The 17,111-nt window shown below is 31.4% G+C and overlaps 1 protein-coding gene across 1 annotated transcript; it reads right to left on the bottom strand.

The window, feature by feature from the left end:
* Positions 1-8,323: 8,323 nt before the first annotated feature.
* Positions 8,324-10,238, bottom strand: LOC108194253 (cytochrome P450 86B1-like). Its single transcript, XM_064080851.1, has one exon. The coding sequence runs from the start codon at positions 10,153-10,155 to the stop codon at positions 8,575-8,577; it is 1,581 nt and encodes a 526-aa protein (XP_063936921.1). The 5' UTR covers positions 10,156-10,238; the 3' UTR covers positions 8,324-8,574.
* Between the last annotated feature and the right edge of the window lie 6,873 nt (positions 10,239-17,111).

Raw genomic sequence — 17,111 nt, 5'->3', positions numbered from 1 at the left:
TACACATGCGAAGATCGAAGAAAAGTGCTTGGAACAACAAATCGAGTTTGCATGATGATCCAATCGTAGGTTTGAAACGGAAAATGGAGAAATCAGGGCTCTAAATTGAATAAATCGATGCTCTTTTCGTTTAATAAATAGGATTCCAATTTAGTACATTTCTATCCATTGTATATAACAAAATCATGTTATCTTCTTTGTTTCAAGTAATTTGGAAAGAACAATTACATGTTACAAGATACTAAAGAGGTACAAAATCGATTCATAAACATGCAATTTTTCAAGAGTATTTTGTTTATATTCTGCAATTGAATAGTCATTGTTTATAATCTACAGTAGATTAGCATATTGTGAATGTTTTTATTTTGCATATATTCTACTATAGAATAAATGTGTTTAATATTCTATAATAGATAATTATTTTTTAAATTTATCAATTGATGTTGCAACTTAATTATGCTAGGATTTTAATGTTTTGCTTTAGAATTCATTTTCTGTTCTATATTAGAATAATTTTATTATCTGTATTAGAATAAGATTTTTCTTATAATTTATGAGTAAAAAAAATATCTAAGATATATCTATCTTCTTTGAAACCAACTATTAAATTAAGTTTCTATAATGGAATCATTTATATTTTTTTTCAAGTATTTTCTATTCTTAAGTGAAAGAATTGTAATGTGTTCTATAGTAGCAACATGATTTTTTATGTTACCTTTATATATATTAGAGTGAGGTTTTTGTTATGATTAAAAAGCAAAAATTATATAGATGATATAATTTTATTGTATTGTGTAATATTCTATTATAGAATAATATTTTTGTTTATAGTTCACTTTAAGTTCCATAATAGATTATACATTCTTATTTTTAAGTTAGATTCAATGTTGTAGTTAAGTTTTCTTTTTAAATATAGATTTCACTGAATAAATTAATATCATGCACTAAGATATTGATTCTGAATTAGAATATATCTTATAATTCTATATTCTGAATTTGATCTGCTTAGGTTTATGTTATAACAAGATGATATAGAGTTTCTGAACTGGGTAGTTATTTTTTAGAGTTTAAACTCCAAAAAATGATTAGTTCAATTTGCCATAAAGAATGATGTTTGTTTTAGTTACCACCTGAGTTTAAACAATGTTGTTTGTCATCATCTTTTCGTTCTTGTAGGCGGGCAGAGAAATATATATGAACAGAAGGGTTATTGATATCAAGTTGGAGAACCAGACAAAGAGAATTGGCTTTGATGCTTTTAGGTTGAGAACAAAGCATGCCTTTTGGCTGGAAGATGAATATAATATTGTGCAGAGTCTGCACACAAGTGAAACTCCATTTCTACAACTTGTTGACCATATTGCTAAGAGTTCTACACATCCTTCTTAAAGCTTTAAGTGGCAAAACCAATATTCAAAGTATGTGAAATTGACATTTGTATATCACATTAATAATTCAAATTTCAGTTTATTGACCAGCACTCGAGCAGTATTATGACCAATTGCACATGAAAATACAGTTTTATACACACTACAGAGGGGTAACAAGAATCAGACTTTACTTTAGAAATAGCTTCTTAACATATGCTCAATAAAATCACAATGACCACACGTTTCTCGGAGAATCATGTTTTATCTCATCAGCATCGGAGGAGATACCACTCTCTTCATCTCAGACTATTAAATGTTCACTTGCACAACATCACCAGTTAGGCCGCATTCCATTGTTCTGGCTGGTGGATATTGTATCAAATTATGAACATATTGTAAGGGGCAAATCAAATGGTAATTATTTTTTCCGTACCCACTTACAGAACAAAAGAAGTGGTTTGGTTTATAACTGATTGCGCCACAACATTAACTATTGGGACATGTAAACTCAATAAGGATGAGAATATGTAAAACACGATTAAACTTTTAATCCCTGATATCAACATTAAGTTGGCAATGATAAAACTGGATATTCTTAAATAAGACTGTATAGACAAATTCACATATGATGAACTCTTCTCAGGATGAAACACTGGACAATTACAATTATACTAATAACAAAACACAACATAATTAATATATTGAAGTAATTAGCTTTGAAATTATTTTCACAAGACAAAATGATTTGTTAAGTTACTAAGAACACTGGGACGAAAAATTTATAATTAACAATAACACCGGGCAGCGTGAAAGCTAACCTAATTAGTTTTCTATCAAATGATACGCCAGGAACCACAATTTCTTCACATATTCAGTACAAATTTATCGAAAGTATTATGATCACAACACTGAATTATGTTCCTATATACACAATCATTAATAGAAGCCCAAGCAGGAGAGGTTTGGAATCCCTCTTAGCACTATTCTCTCTTGCTTAGATATGGTCTTCCACACTGAATTTACCTATGCAATACAATGTAATCGAGTTAGGATAATCTACAAAAAGTGCATATTATAAAGAAAGTAGTGTTCTACCTCTTTTGGACCTTGACTACTTCCTTTATCGTGTCTCTCACATCATATATTGAAGCCCTGTTATAAAACAAGAAGTGGGATAATATGTTGTCAATACAATTGAGTACAAACTTAGTTTTACTGAAGAATGACCCATGGCAGTACTGCTCAGTGTATTTTGGGAGCAGGTTGATGTTTTTCCTATCTATCAATCGAAGAGAAGAATTTAAACATGAACATTATATTAAGTACTCAATGAGCAGTAATTAATTGTTAGTAGTCTACTTCATCATACCTGAAACATTGCCGTAAACACGCAACTAACAAACAGAGCTAGAATTGCGAGGTGCTTAGTGATGAACGGAGTCGTCATTTGTTTATCCTATAACTCGTAGAAAATCTATTTTTATGGAACCTAAGATTACATTTGGCTTATTATATATACAAACTACGTATTCGATATTTTAGCTTCTAGTAGTGAAATGCAAACTTAATTTATGATTCTACAGTAAAACTGAAATTAATGAAAAGAAGAAAGCCCAGGAAAGCTCATGTATGATATAGTTCTACAACTGGACCAAAAGCAATTTGCAAAAATTAACTAGATCAAGTAATAAATAACAAATTGAGTCTTTATCTTCTAGAGTAGAATCTCTGTTCACAATTTTGATTTCATGATAGAATCATAATGTTAATCTGATAGAACATACAAACGAGCAACCAATGCTCAGTTTTATTCAACAAGTAGTTAATAATTAAAAACCAACAAAAACAAATACTTTGAACACTAAAAATCATATACAAAACTGTTAAAACAAGAATACAATAGTTATTACATCAAAGAGTATAAAAACTATCAAGCAACACAATTTTATCAAATATATGATTCCACAGTAGAATAAAAATTAATAAAATCCAGATGCACCAACAAAGCTTATATATAATATGATTCTACAGTTGAACAAAAATAAATAAAGTAATAAATTAACAAATCGAGTATTTATATTCAACAATAGAATCAAAATCACAATCAAAATTGGAAGATCGACAAGCTATAACTGTAGAATCTCAAATTTTTACATAATAGAACCACAACATAAAGATAACAAATTATAAAAGTAAATCAAATCAAAGTGCAAGATAGTTGCCGCAAGAAGAACTCTGAAACTCAGAAAGCAGAAAAAAGGTCAGCGATTAAGCACGTCTTCTAATAAAAATTGCACAAAAATTAACTAGGATGAGATTATTATGACTATCCTCCAACAGCATAAGACAACTAACGAAGAAGCAAGAAACAACAAATCTCCATTATTAGCTAATAATGAAAATGAAATAACCAAGAGCATGCCATACATGAACAACAAAATTTCACATTAAATCATAAATTGTGACATTATAAATTTGAGAACGTGGCTATCTTGACTATATAGTATAATCATAAAATAAAGATAAGAAACAATTGAAAAAACAACCAAAACAAATAGATTGAAAACATAAAATCAAATACAAAACAGTTAAAACAAGATGCGACAAGAGAGCTCATATATATTCTACAGTTGAACAAAAACAAATCAAATAATAAATCAACAAATTGAGGATTTATATTCAACAATAGAATCAAAACACAATCAAAATCACTAAATGGACAAGCTATACTTGTATTTTACACTACAATTTTTTTTATGCTATAGCATAATTAAATTATGGGGAAAAGAAGAAAATCAGGAAAGCTGCTGTGTACTTTTATATTACAATATAACCTAAAACTTTCGAAAGGATATACTAAATCAATCAATGAAATAAGCAATAGAACTGTCATGTTCAATAGAATCAAAATTACAAATAATTAAGAAAATAGTAAAAATAACTAAAACATAAAAAAAACACATATGTTCCACAATAAAATTTAAATCTTCAGAAAGAAATTATTAACGAGTTCCCGATACTTTTACTCTACAGCACAACCTAAATATTGAGAAATAATATACCAAATCAATAGATGCAAAAAAAAATTGTTTATATTCCAAGGGAGAATCAACATTATGATCAAAACCAATACATGAACTAGTTCTTGTGAAATCATAGTTTTAACAAATGAAACAAATCTGAAAATCAGAATAGCTAAAAATATTGAGATTAAAGATAAAAACCTGATAAATATTTAATATGAAAACTGATTTGTTAATTTCAATTTGATTCAAAGAAGAAGCAATAAGTTGCGTGCAATAATTTAGTAATGCAGCTAATTATTCTGCTATAGAATCAAAAAATTATTAATCAAATGTAAAACAACAACAGTATAAAGCCAAATAACAAACATTCACTGCCAATTAAAAGAATCAAGTCGAAAACAAATATATTAAGAAAAATTTATGATATAATTGACTATTCTCCTTATTATTATGTGATATTAAAGCAAATTAAGAAATGCAAACTAGTAAGCTGATTGTAGGATTAAAATTCCATGGTAGAATCAAAATTATAGGACATATAATTTTGTAATTCCACTAATTATTCTATTATTGAATGAAAATGTTTATATAAAGCAGGAAAACCTCGATAATATAAAGCAAAATTATAAAACTTGACATTAAGATTCTATAGTAGAATATTAATGATAAACACTAATACAGAAATTGAACATGATAAAGTTTCACTTACAGGAAAAGGATTACATAACTCGGCTTGATTCATAGAAGATGTCATCGTCGCATATCAAATCACCAAGAGAGATCGGAAATCGACTTGTATGTATCATCGAGCTATACATACAATCGCCGAGATCATAAAAGATATAAATTTCTATTTAATGCAGCTGAATCATAGTCAAAATTAGTGAAAATGAGATCGATGTATGAAGAAATCATTTGAATAAGATGAATCTGAAAGTATTGACCTATAGAAAGAGAGAGAGTAGAGAGAGAAAGTGCGAGAGAGAAAGAGTGAGCGTTCAGAGAGAGAAAGAGTAGAGAGAGAAAGTGCGACCGTGTTTGGCACAACAGTTGACTACCAAAAATTCTGTTTTTATTCAAATGTTACTGGCCGTTGAATAAGATACAAATGAATGTTGGAGATTGAATTAAAGGTTTACTATGTACTCCCTCCGTCCCACCCAATTGTTTACATTGGGTTTGGGCACGGAGGTTAAGAAATATGTATAAAGTAGTGAAAAAGAGGAAGAAAAGTGGGTGAAGTGGTGGGACCCATCGATTTTTAATATATAAAAGAGAGATAGTGGAGTAAAAGTAGTGTGAAAAGGAAGGAAAAGTGATAAAGTGGTGGGACCCATTAACTATTTTGGGAAAGTTTTGTAATGTAAAGAAATGGATGGGACGTCCAAAAGAGGTAACTGTAAAGAACCTGATGGGACGGAGGGAGTAACTCTATATAGCATGTCCCTCCCTAGAATTTTAGCCTATATATATATATATATATATATATATATATATATATATATGAGTTAAGTTCTATGGAGTACAAAAAAAATTGGAGTATTGGAGTACAAAGTTTGATAAAATGTAATCTAGTCATCTAAATTTCAATTTTTTTGTCCGATAATATTTGTAAATATTTGACAACCTGCACATTATGTTCTGCAACATAAACATCATGATCAAATGATAGAATTATTACTCTTATAAATCATAAGACTCTATGTTCTGCAATATAACTAATAAGCAGAACAATAATCTTAATACTTGTTAAAGTTGAAAGATATTAATGATTAATTGACAATTATGTGCAAGACAACTTATAAATTGATAGATTATATCAAAATTTGAATAATCAAAGATATTATATAGGATCAAACTAAAAAATTATGATTTGTACTCCAATACTCCAATATTTTTATGTACTCCATAGAACTTAACTATATATATATATATATATATATATGGGCTTATTCCACTACAAACCAAGTTAGCACACAAACCTAAAAACCACCAAGTCCACTCCTACTTTTGCTATGAACACTCGATAATTGCTAACTGCATTCCTTTTTCTTTATTTTCTGGGGGACCCACGCTGACGTGGCAGCAGACCTGCTGCTGACGTGGCAGCTGGCGTGGCAGTGTCACGTCAGTACTTGCTGATGTGGCAGCCTGGCGGCCCCCCGGTGCTGACGCGGCAGGGTGACGTGGACCCCAGTGCTGACGTGGCGGGGGTAGAAAATGTAAATTTTGGAATGTTGATGGCAAAACTGAGGGGGGAATATTGTTAGTTTTTAAAAGTTTGAGGAGATATTTAATCATTTTGAAACTGGTTTTTAGGTTTTTATGCTAAGTGTGGTTTGTATTTGAACACACGCCCACACACGCACACACGCAAGCGCACACGCACGCACACGCGCGCGCATACTAACAAATTTGTAAAGAATTGTATGCAAGCATAAATATAACATTTATATTTAGCAAAATTATATAGGAAAATATATATTAAAGCTATTTTTGATTAAAATGTTATTATTATTTTTATATATAATATACACGAAAAGTACACGAGAAATACATAAAACGTTTCGGATCGGATGTGGTTTTCAAGTTAAGTGCGTGAAATTAATAACGAGCGGATATGAGTTTCACCTTCGAACACAGGAAACACGAAAATACACTAAACGAAACGATTGTCACCTCTGATTTTACCCGGATAACCAGCTCAAAATTAGCTTTCTTTTTAAGTAGAAATCCTTTCCCATGTGGACCCATTTTTTTGAGAGCGTTAGCATCATCAGCCGGCAACACAGATTCTTCCTATTTTAATTTAAAAATATAGAATATTAACTATTATAGTTGGTCGAGTTGGTTGTGAAATTATTTTGATTTGGACCACTGATTATTTAAATTTTAGATGATTTTACTGGTGCGTCATTTAACATATTTTGACATGTGTTTTGAATTTTTTGCTCGTGTATCTTCCACTATCACTATACTAATTAACCAAAATTATATATTAAAGATTTTTACTATTTTATCATTTTGATTTAATAAAGTAATAAGTTTAATATAAATGACGATATATTAAAAATTTATAACAAATACGTTTAAGTATGTCAAGACATTTGTCATATTTTGTGATACATTTTATCATTCGCTAGTTGGATCAGAGGGATGAGATTAGAGTGATGAACTCTGAGTTTCTTATTGTAATCTTTTCATAACTTAGAGCAAGTCGAACAGGTCACTTAAATTTTCTTTCAAACTCACGTTTAAGTTATGTATTAAAAAAAACACTCCAATACTCTTTCAGTGGTTACTTAAATCATTAGCACAACCTCAAATCTCCTAACCATTACCTATTTATAAATAACCTCTAACCATTACCTATTTAATATCTATAAATAAAATAATCATCTCTCTTCTTTTTTCTTTGTCTTTTCCCTTCCTTTCTCTTCGCTCTCTCAAATTTATTATTAAAATAATTTTAAGAGAACAAATATAGGAATTGCTATTAGAGTTGACACTAAAAATAAATTACTTAATCACTAAGACTCACTAAGATTTATTATTTTATATTATTAATAAGTAATGAGATAGGTAACCTATGGACTTGCTCTTACCATATTCGTGCTTAATAGTAATTGACCTTAACAAATACTCCTTGAATATGTCCAGACATTTGTATATACTCCCTCCATCTTAAATTAGATGACCACTTTGGACACACAATTTAAGGTTCATTGACCGCATAGATACGTGACTTATTTTTAAAATTTTATTTTTGCCAATAAAAATAAAATATGAAATTTTCATTTATAAAAGAAAAAATAAAAAAATAAATTTCGGAAGTAGACGGTCAATACAACTAAAGTTACATACCCAAAGTCAACGGGGACATCTAATTTGGGACGGTGGTAGTATAAGATTAGAGAACTCTGGACCTTAAGCAAATTAAGGATGCTTTCTCAAGTTGAGTGCTCCTTTTTTTTTCGCATTCATTCATTTTCCTTAAAGAACCTACTGTAAATAAGGTGATGCAAACTTGCTTATATCACCATACGATTCTTATATAGAGAAACAGACAGCAACACTTTACAACATCCAAACTATAAACGTACGCACAAACAAATTTAAATAAGCGATTAATTCCTTTATTACACTTCTTAGTTATTGATCAGTCCACTTTTTTCGCATTAATTTCGTGGTACAAGCTTGACCATTAACCCATTCTTCATGTAAAGTGTGGTGGTTGTTTTGGGTGCAACTTCAAATCCTTCAACAACTTGAATTGAATACCTTGCTAAAATTGAAGCTGTCACCATTTTCATCTGCGTGTAAGCGAACTTCTTGCCAACACACAGCCTCGGCCCTCCATTGAACACCGCATACTTGAACGGATTTTCGCTCACAAATGCGCCTTCTTTGATCCATCTCTCAGGCTTGAATTCGCGACAATCGGTTCCCCAGACGGATTCCATCCTGGCCATTGAGAAAATGCTGTAGAGGACCTTTTCACCGCGTTTTACTCTCGTGCCATCCGGAAACACATCGTCCTCTAGAACTTCTTTGAAATCGAAAGGGACAGGGGGGTAGAGGCGCAGTGATTCGGATAATGCTGCTTGTAGATAGACCATTTTGTGGAGTTCGTCTGTTGTGAAAATAATGTTGCTGTTGAGTTCTGTTTGGATGTTTTGCTGTCGCGGACTGAGGATGTCATGAATTTCTTGCAGAATATTTTTTTCGACATGAGGGTGTGTGGAAACTAGCCAGAAAAACCAAGCTAGTCCCACTGAGCTGGTGTCTCTGCCTGCTAAGATAAAACTTATACAAAAATCTTCCAACAATTTATCCGAAAAATAACCGTTTTTATTTCCCTTTTCCAGGTTTATAAGCCTCGACAGTAAATCGAATTTTTCATCCAAATTAATGTCCTGATCTTGTGCTAATTCTTCCTTCCTCTCTTGCACAGTCTTGTCAGCAAAATCATGCACAACTTTTACTGAATTTTTGAGTCTTCTCTCGAAGCCCAAGTCGAAGAACTTTAGAGTCTTCCACACAAATGGGGGCACAATGAACCTGCATAAAGTGGATTCAGTGGCTTCCTCGAAAGCTTTAGCAAACGGAACATCTGGCAATCCAATCGACAAGCACCCTGGATCGACACCAAAGGCGGCTACACAAATGTTATCAAATGTAAACCGAAGCAACAATTCTTGTAAATCAATGCAAACCTTGGACTCCACTAGATTCTCCAGCACTTTCAGAAGCTTCTTGTGCACCAGATCCTGCATGCTCTGCGTCGAATACTCCACGAATCGTACCGAATGCATAACAGTAGCCGCAGCCTGTCTTTGATGTTTCCAAGACTGATCATCAGCATTGAAAATCCCTTGTCCAAGCAACTCAGTAAATCTTTCCCTATAATATCTCCCTTTCGGAAAATTATGAAACTTGGACTTTAACATGTACTCAATCTTCACAGGATCAGCCGTGACAATACCACAAATTCCTCCAACGCAAAGACCTCTAAACGGAACCGTGCCTCGATGATCGATCAGAGCTTTTGTGATCCATTCATGAAGGCACGTACAATGCATGATCATCGTCGGAAAGATTCCGACCAGAGGCCATAACATTGGACCCTTGGAAGTGAGTTTCTGAACAAGTGAGCTGAAAACAAAGAGACAAAACAGCGAAAACGCTACGTCGGAAAGGTTGAGTTTCTCAATCAATGTTGTTACTGCAGAGGAGAAGAAAAACTCCATGGTGCTCATCTTGAAATGAGTTAATTTCGAATAGCATTGAGTTAGTTGAATTTTATAGAGGAGATTAGCAAACAGCAGGTACGTAAGCTTTTAATAGGGGACATGCAAAATAACAACCATCTAGTCATCTAGTACTAATATAATACTAGCTTATAACCCGTGCAATGCACGTGCGATTATAATATTTGTTATTTTATCGTATATATTTTAATTTAAACTAATATTATTGTGAGAATAAAATTATGATATAATAATATGATCACATAAATAATTTATTTAACTGATGATAAATTCTTAATAGTTAATTTTGTGAAATGACTAATTAAAAATTAGGTCGAACATATTTATTTTACTGAGAATGTTAAATAATTTCGTTATTGATAATTAATAATATAGTATGGAACATATTAAGTTAAAAAAGACACGTAAAATCAAATACCGACCCATCATACTAACCTAAATGTTTTGGTTTAATAGATAATAAAAAAATATATTATAACATGTTATAAATTAAAGAGGTTCGAGAGTCGAATACCAACCGGCTCACCGAACTCGACTGACCTACCGACTAACTGAACTTTTCATGTTTCGTATTTAACAGTATAATAGTATATTATAGATTTATAATATTACTTTCAAAGTGAGCCCATTAGTGTATTTAAAAATAATGTTAATGTATTTTGGTTGAAAAATATCACAGGTTATTTATTAATAATTATATATATTAATATTATATACTTATATATGTAGCTCGTGTTAATTGTAGAAGATTTGTTTTTTAGTTAGAAAATATAAAAAAGATCATGTGTCTTAGTTAAAAAGATAATTACTATTTTTCTCGATGTTATTTTAAATGATGGACTTATTTTAGGTAGAAAATATAAAAAAAGATTAGATATTTTAGTTAAAAAATAATAATTGGTGTATAGATAGGCCCGTATTTTGACCCAAGTACCAACTAACCAAACTTTCAATGTTTCGGCTTTAATAATATAATAATAATATAGATATATAATTTTTTTTATATGAATGTCGCATGTGTTTTGGTTGGTCGGTACTTAGGCCGAATTATGGGCTTTTTATTATATACTTATATATAATAAGAGTAATTTGGTCGCATGGTTGTATGGTCCAAAAACTTATCATCCGTTAGGATCGTATATTGAATAAATAAACACCGTTAAATTAGAATAAAATTAATTTTTTAACTATAAGGCAACTGATATTTACTTGCATGTTTATAATTCATTTTTTGAATCCAAAAAAAATTCTTCTTTCACGTGTTTATTCAATGTTAATATAAAAGATTGAGTTGTTTTAGTTAGAAAATATAAAAAAGATAATTGATTGTATGGATAGGCCCATAATTCGGCCAAGTACAGACCGACCAAACTTTTAATGTTTCGGCTTTAATAGTATAGTAAGTATAGAGCTAGGATTCTGAAAAAGATAATGTGTTTTAGTTAAAAAAAGTGGTTGCTATGTCGTCCAATATCATTTTTAAAAATTTGAGTTTTTTTAGTTAGAACATATAAAAAAAACAATAGATTTAGTTAAAAAGATAATTGATTATATAAGTAGGCCCAAGTACCGACCTATCAAACTTTTAATGTTTCGGCTTTAACAATATAGTAAACTAATATTATTGTGAGAATAATATTATGATATATGTAGCCCGTGTTAATTGTTGAAGATCCGTTTTTTTTAGTCAGAATATATAAAAAAGATAATGTATTTTGGTTAAAAAGGTAATTACTATGTTTTTCGATGTTATTTTAAATAATGGAGTTTTTTTAGTTAGAAAATATAAAAAAGATAACATATTTTAGTTAAAAAGAATAATTGGTATATAGATAGGCCCGTATTTTGGCTGAAGTATCGACTGACCAAACTTAATAAAATTATGATATATGTAGCCCGTGTTAATTTTAGAAGATCCGTTTTTTAGTCGGAATATATAAAAAAGATAATGTGTTTTAGTTAAAAAGGTAATTACTATGTTTTTCAATATTATTTTAAATAATGGAGTTTTTTTAGTTAGAAAATATAAAAAAAGATAACATATTTTCGTTAAAAATAATAATTGGTATATAGATAGGCCGTATTTTGGCCAAAGTACCGACTGACCATAAACTTTCAATGTTTTGGCTTTAATAGTATAGTATAGATGCGTATATAATTTTTAAGGTTTGATTTTAGTTTTTGGTATAGTCAAATAGGTCCTATATTTGTTTTATGTTTTGATCTTATATTTGTTTATATTTTGTTTGAAGCCTACTAATTTTGTTTGAAGCCCACTAATTATAAAAGTCCGTACAAAAGCCTGTGTACCGACCGATCAAATTTTTAATGTTTTGCTTATAATAGTATAGTATTTTTTAAGGTTTGACTTTAGTTTTGGTATAGTCAAATAGCTTTTATATTTGTTCTATGTTTTGATCGTTTATTTGTTTTATATTTTGATTTGTTTATATTTTGTTTGAGCCCACTAATGTTGTTTGAAGCCCGTTAATTATAAAAGTCCGTATAAAAGCCTGCGTACCGACCGACCAAACTTTTAATGTTTCGGCTTTAATAGTATAGTATAGATTCGTCGCTCAAGGTCTTAACTGATGTAGAAACTAATTCTCTGTGTGTCTACGAGAAACTTGCTTTCGTCGACCCGTGTAAATAAGCATAAGCATTTTAAAAAGGTTGTGCTTAGTTGAAGCACTTTTAAAAATATGAAAATGCTAGTTTTTCTCTAAAAATTATTATTTCTTTTCCAAACACTTTATTAACTTATTTACTTTTCACTTATAAACTATTTTTTTATTTTAAATAAAAAATCATTTTTTAAAATTTGTCTAAATGGCTTCGAAGTCACTAAGAACAGCAGGACGCGTAAGTATCCCTCATCCGACAAAGTAACTTAAAGTGCGAAAAACAGTTTCATGTCATAAAGTATAAATCGGCAAATCTTACAATACTATGCCAATCCACAACAGTTCCAAAATGCAGTATGCCTCGGCCAATAACCCAAACTATTCTTCATTTTTAGACAGGCAATTACCAACGCAACAATCTTATCGCAGACATATAGAAAACAACTACACATGCAGCATCTTTAGTTAGCGGTGGCAATCGTTTCGTTTCGTATACTTTCGTTTCGTGTATTTTCGTGTTTCGTGTACTCGAAGGTGAAACCCGTATCCGCCCGTTATTAATTTCGTGTACCTAATTTGAAATCCGTATCCGTTTCGAATCGTTTCGTGTATATTTCGTGTACTTTTCGTGTATATTATATATAAAAATATTAATATATTTTTTAATCAAAAAATGGATTTAGAATATATTTTCCTTTATAAATTTATTAAATGTGAATGATATATATATTATACTTATATACAATTCTTTATAAATTTGTTAATGTATGTACAATATATATCCACACATACATATAAATATATACTTTATACTCAATTATATATTTAATATATCAGAGGAAAGTTCTATGGAGACCGCATTTTTATCGGAGACCTCGGAGACCACGTATATTCTGCAATCAAAACACTGTAAAATATATTATTTTGTAAAATATGTTCTACAAATATCATGTATTCATTAAAATTGTTGAATATCATCAATGTTTAATAAGTAGATAATGCATGTTTTGCAAGTTGAACAAATGTTCTGCAAATTAAACATATTTCATAGAACAAAACATTTTGTAATGTTCTACATGTAAAACTTATATGATATTCAAGATTTTAAATGTAATAATGATTTCGGAAAACATGATTTGTAAAATTATACGTTTTGCAATGTTTTTATGAAATATTTTACTTGCAGAACATATGTGGTCTCCAAGTCTCCAGAAAAAATGTGGTCTCCATTGAACTTAACTCTAATATATCATTACATATATATAATAAATATAATCTACAAATATTTCGTGTACTTTCGTGTATTTCGTGTACCCCAAATGAAAACTCATATCCGAGACGAAATCTATCGTGTAATTTCGTGTTCGTGTACTTTCGTGTTTCGTGTATCGAAAATCAAAACCCGTATCCATTTTTTTCGTGTCGTTTCGTTTCGTGTTAGCGTGTTACGTGTCAAATTGCCAGGCCTATCTTTAGTACTATCACTTGAAGATCAAACCGAAAATTGGAGTCCAGTCTTGAGAAACGAAGAAGGCTTCAAGCCTTGCTTCATAAAACTGGGATTCTAATAAATTGTGGATTTTTTATACAGACTCTAACATAAAATATAGTAGACTTGACTATGTAATTTTCCTAAAATTAATTTTGAACCCATATAAAAATAAAAATGTTTTTTTAAAAGAACTACTGAATCAATTAACTCTGACCCTAGCTACGAACTAACTCTTCATTCATTCATGAAAATTAGTGTTAAATATTGCATTCAAAAATCGAGTTGCATAAACATTTTTGCTTAATTTTGAAATTCATAAACTACATACATATCTATTTATATTCTCTTCGACATCTATTTTACCTTTTAATTAAGATAAAATGGTTGTTGTCTCACACCTTTTTCTACCATAAAACTATATATAATTGTGTGTGTGTGTGTATGATGGCCGTAGGGATTTTAATAGAGGTCCGTAGCCGTCATGGTTGTATCTTTCTTGAGTATGTATATGGTGCTTCACCTTTCTTTGGTGTTCTGTTGTTCTTGTCTATACTGAATAGGATAGCTACGTGGAGAGTGAGTTGGCTAGTCTAAAGTGTAGAGGGTTGAGGTAGAACAGTCATCTAGTTTACGTGGAGGCCAAACTATATTTTCAGGAATGACATGGTATGGGAGAGTGTGCCATGTGTCCAGCTGCTTGAGAGTGACTAGCGAAGTGGTTACAAGTAGCTTGGTCACCTGCTTGAGTAAAGCTTTCGGCTCAAGTGGAAGGGGATTACAGGTTTTGGGGGATGGATGTTGTGGGTAAGCCCAAAGGCTTATCGGCTCAGAAGAGACAAGCTGTAGGCGTGCTTAGGGTCCAACGGATTTAGGAGCCATCAATATATATATAGACACACACACACACACATGTATATAATTATTTAAATATAATAAAATACAAACCAACGAAACCATCTCAATATTGATATGATCTCTTTCATTTTCTTCGGCAGCATGATAAATTCTCTCTTTCAAATGTAACTATCATAGATATATAACATAAGTTCTGTTAAAATATTATATTCTTCATCAGTAATTCTGTCAAGATTGATCTCTTCATCAATAACTGGCAACTTATTAGTATTCGTGTTGTTAAGAATCGATGTTGTATAAGTATTTAGATTATCAGTATATACCCAAACAAAATTACTAGCTCATCTTTTTTGAATCAAGTTGGCTCCTTCCTCTTCAGCCATACTTTCATCACCAAAGGTAACAACTGTTGAAGATTTAGAAAGAATTCAAACTTGGAGTTGATAAAGATTGACTTATATTTTCATCACGTCTGATGTTCTCTTTAATTCTAATGTTTTCTTCATTCTTTGATTCTTAATTGCTTCCGTATCTTGGTTGTGACTTAAAAATCTTCTTCCTCCTCTTCCTCTACTTCTCCTTTCTTTGCAAGAGTTCTTATCGGTTCTTAGAGCTTCAAACTGTGTGAACTTTTCAACTTGAAGTCTCAAAAATTCTTTCTCAGATAAATTTGGATCTTCACCAGCTATAGTTATGATTGTACCTTTGTTTTGAAACAGTTTCTCTTCCTTCTCATTGTTTATATACATAGAGACTACTCTTCCATCCTTGATTCTGAAGTTTCTGTAGAACTTGGGAGCATCTTTAAGATTATAAATTATCACCTCATCACCTTCAGGATTAGGAGCTGTTATGATTTGGTTTTGTCCTTTCGTCAAAATCTAAATTTTGCCCTTGTTCTTGCCAGATTTAGGAACTTGAGTTGATTGCTCATATTGAGATTTTCTTATGGAAGAAGGAAATTCAACATCTTGCAGAGTGTTAGGTCCAAAGTATCGTAGAAGGGGGGGTTGTATACGATACTCACTACAATTTAAAATTCTTTCGAATCTTGCGGATAAATAAATTGCAGTCCTGTAATGGGTTTCGTGTTCCGGATATTTATAGGGTTAATTTCTGAGGATATGAAAATATTAAACCAACACACAATATTTTCCAAGGTATATCTGTATATTGATAAATACCTCGAAGGGTGCTATAAATCCAAACCCGAAGGTTGGCTACAATGGCCACTACTCTCAATATTACAAACTCTAACCACTAAGGATATTTCTATTACAAAGCTAGGCTAGGGTGTATGTATAGTGGGAGTAGCCGTGCAGAGCACTTGGCCATTTCATCCCGAAGGATGGACAATGAATTGTGAGAACACAAGTCACATATTTATAGGCTTTCATAACTAACCATGGTTAACGAGTTCGTCCTGGACGAATTGAGTTCGTCCCAAGTGCTTCCAATGTGTATGTATGTAGAAATCCCATGCCTTAGAATATTTTCAAGCTTTAAGCATCCATAGGGCACCAATGGGGCGCAACTTGGGCGCAAGTGGCGCTAACACCCTCACAGGGCATCACTAGGGCGCACACCAGGCGCAACTTGGGCGCTAACAGGCGCAACCTCAAGGGGCGCAACTTCAAGGCGCAACAAGGGCGCTTCCCAGGCGCTCTAAGGCGCAACTTCCAGGCGCAAGTTCAAGGCGCTTCCCAGGCGCTCTAAGGCGCAACTTCCAGGCGCGCAACTTCCAGACGCAACTAGGGCGCTACTTGGACGCTCTAAGGCACAAACTTGGGATTTGCATAGCTAGCTTCCAAGTAGACACGTGACATCATCATTTATGCACATAATATAATATATATATATATACACTTAAATATATATATGTTTATGTAAAATATAAATACATATTCTATATACATACATATATTTATTTAAATATATATACATATAAATATACATATACATATGTTTAAAAA

This window comes from Daucus carota, chromosome 7 (assembly GCF_001625215.2).
Source record: "Daucus carota subsp. sativus chromosome 7, DH1 v3.0, whole genome shotgun sequence".
Lineage (NCBI taxonomy): Eukaryota > Viridiplantae > Streptophyta > Magnoliopsida > Apiales > Apiaceae > Daucus > Daucus carota.
The sequence above is the reverse complement of the archived record's forward strand: the minus strand, read 5'-3'. Positions and strand labels throughout refer to the sequence as shown.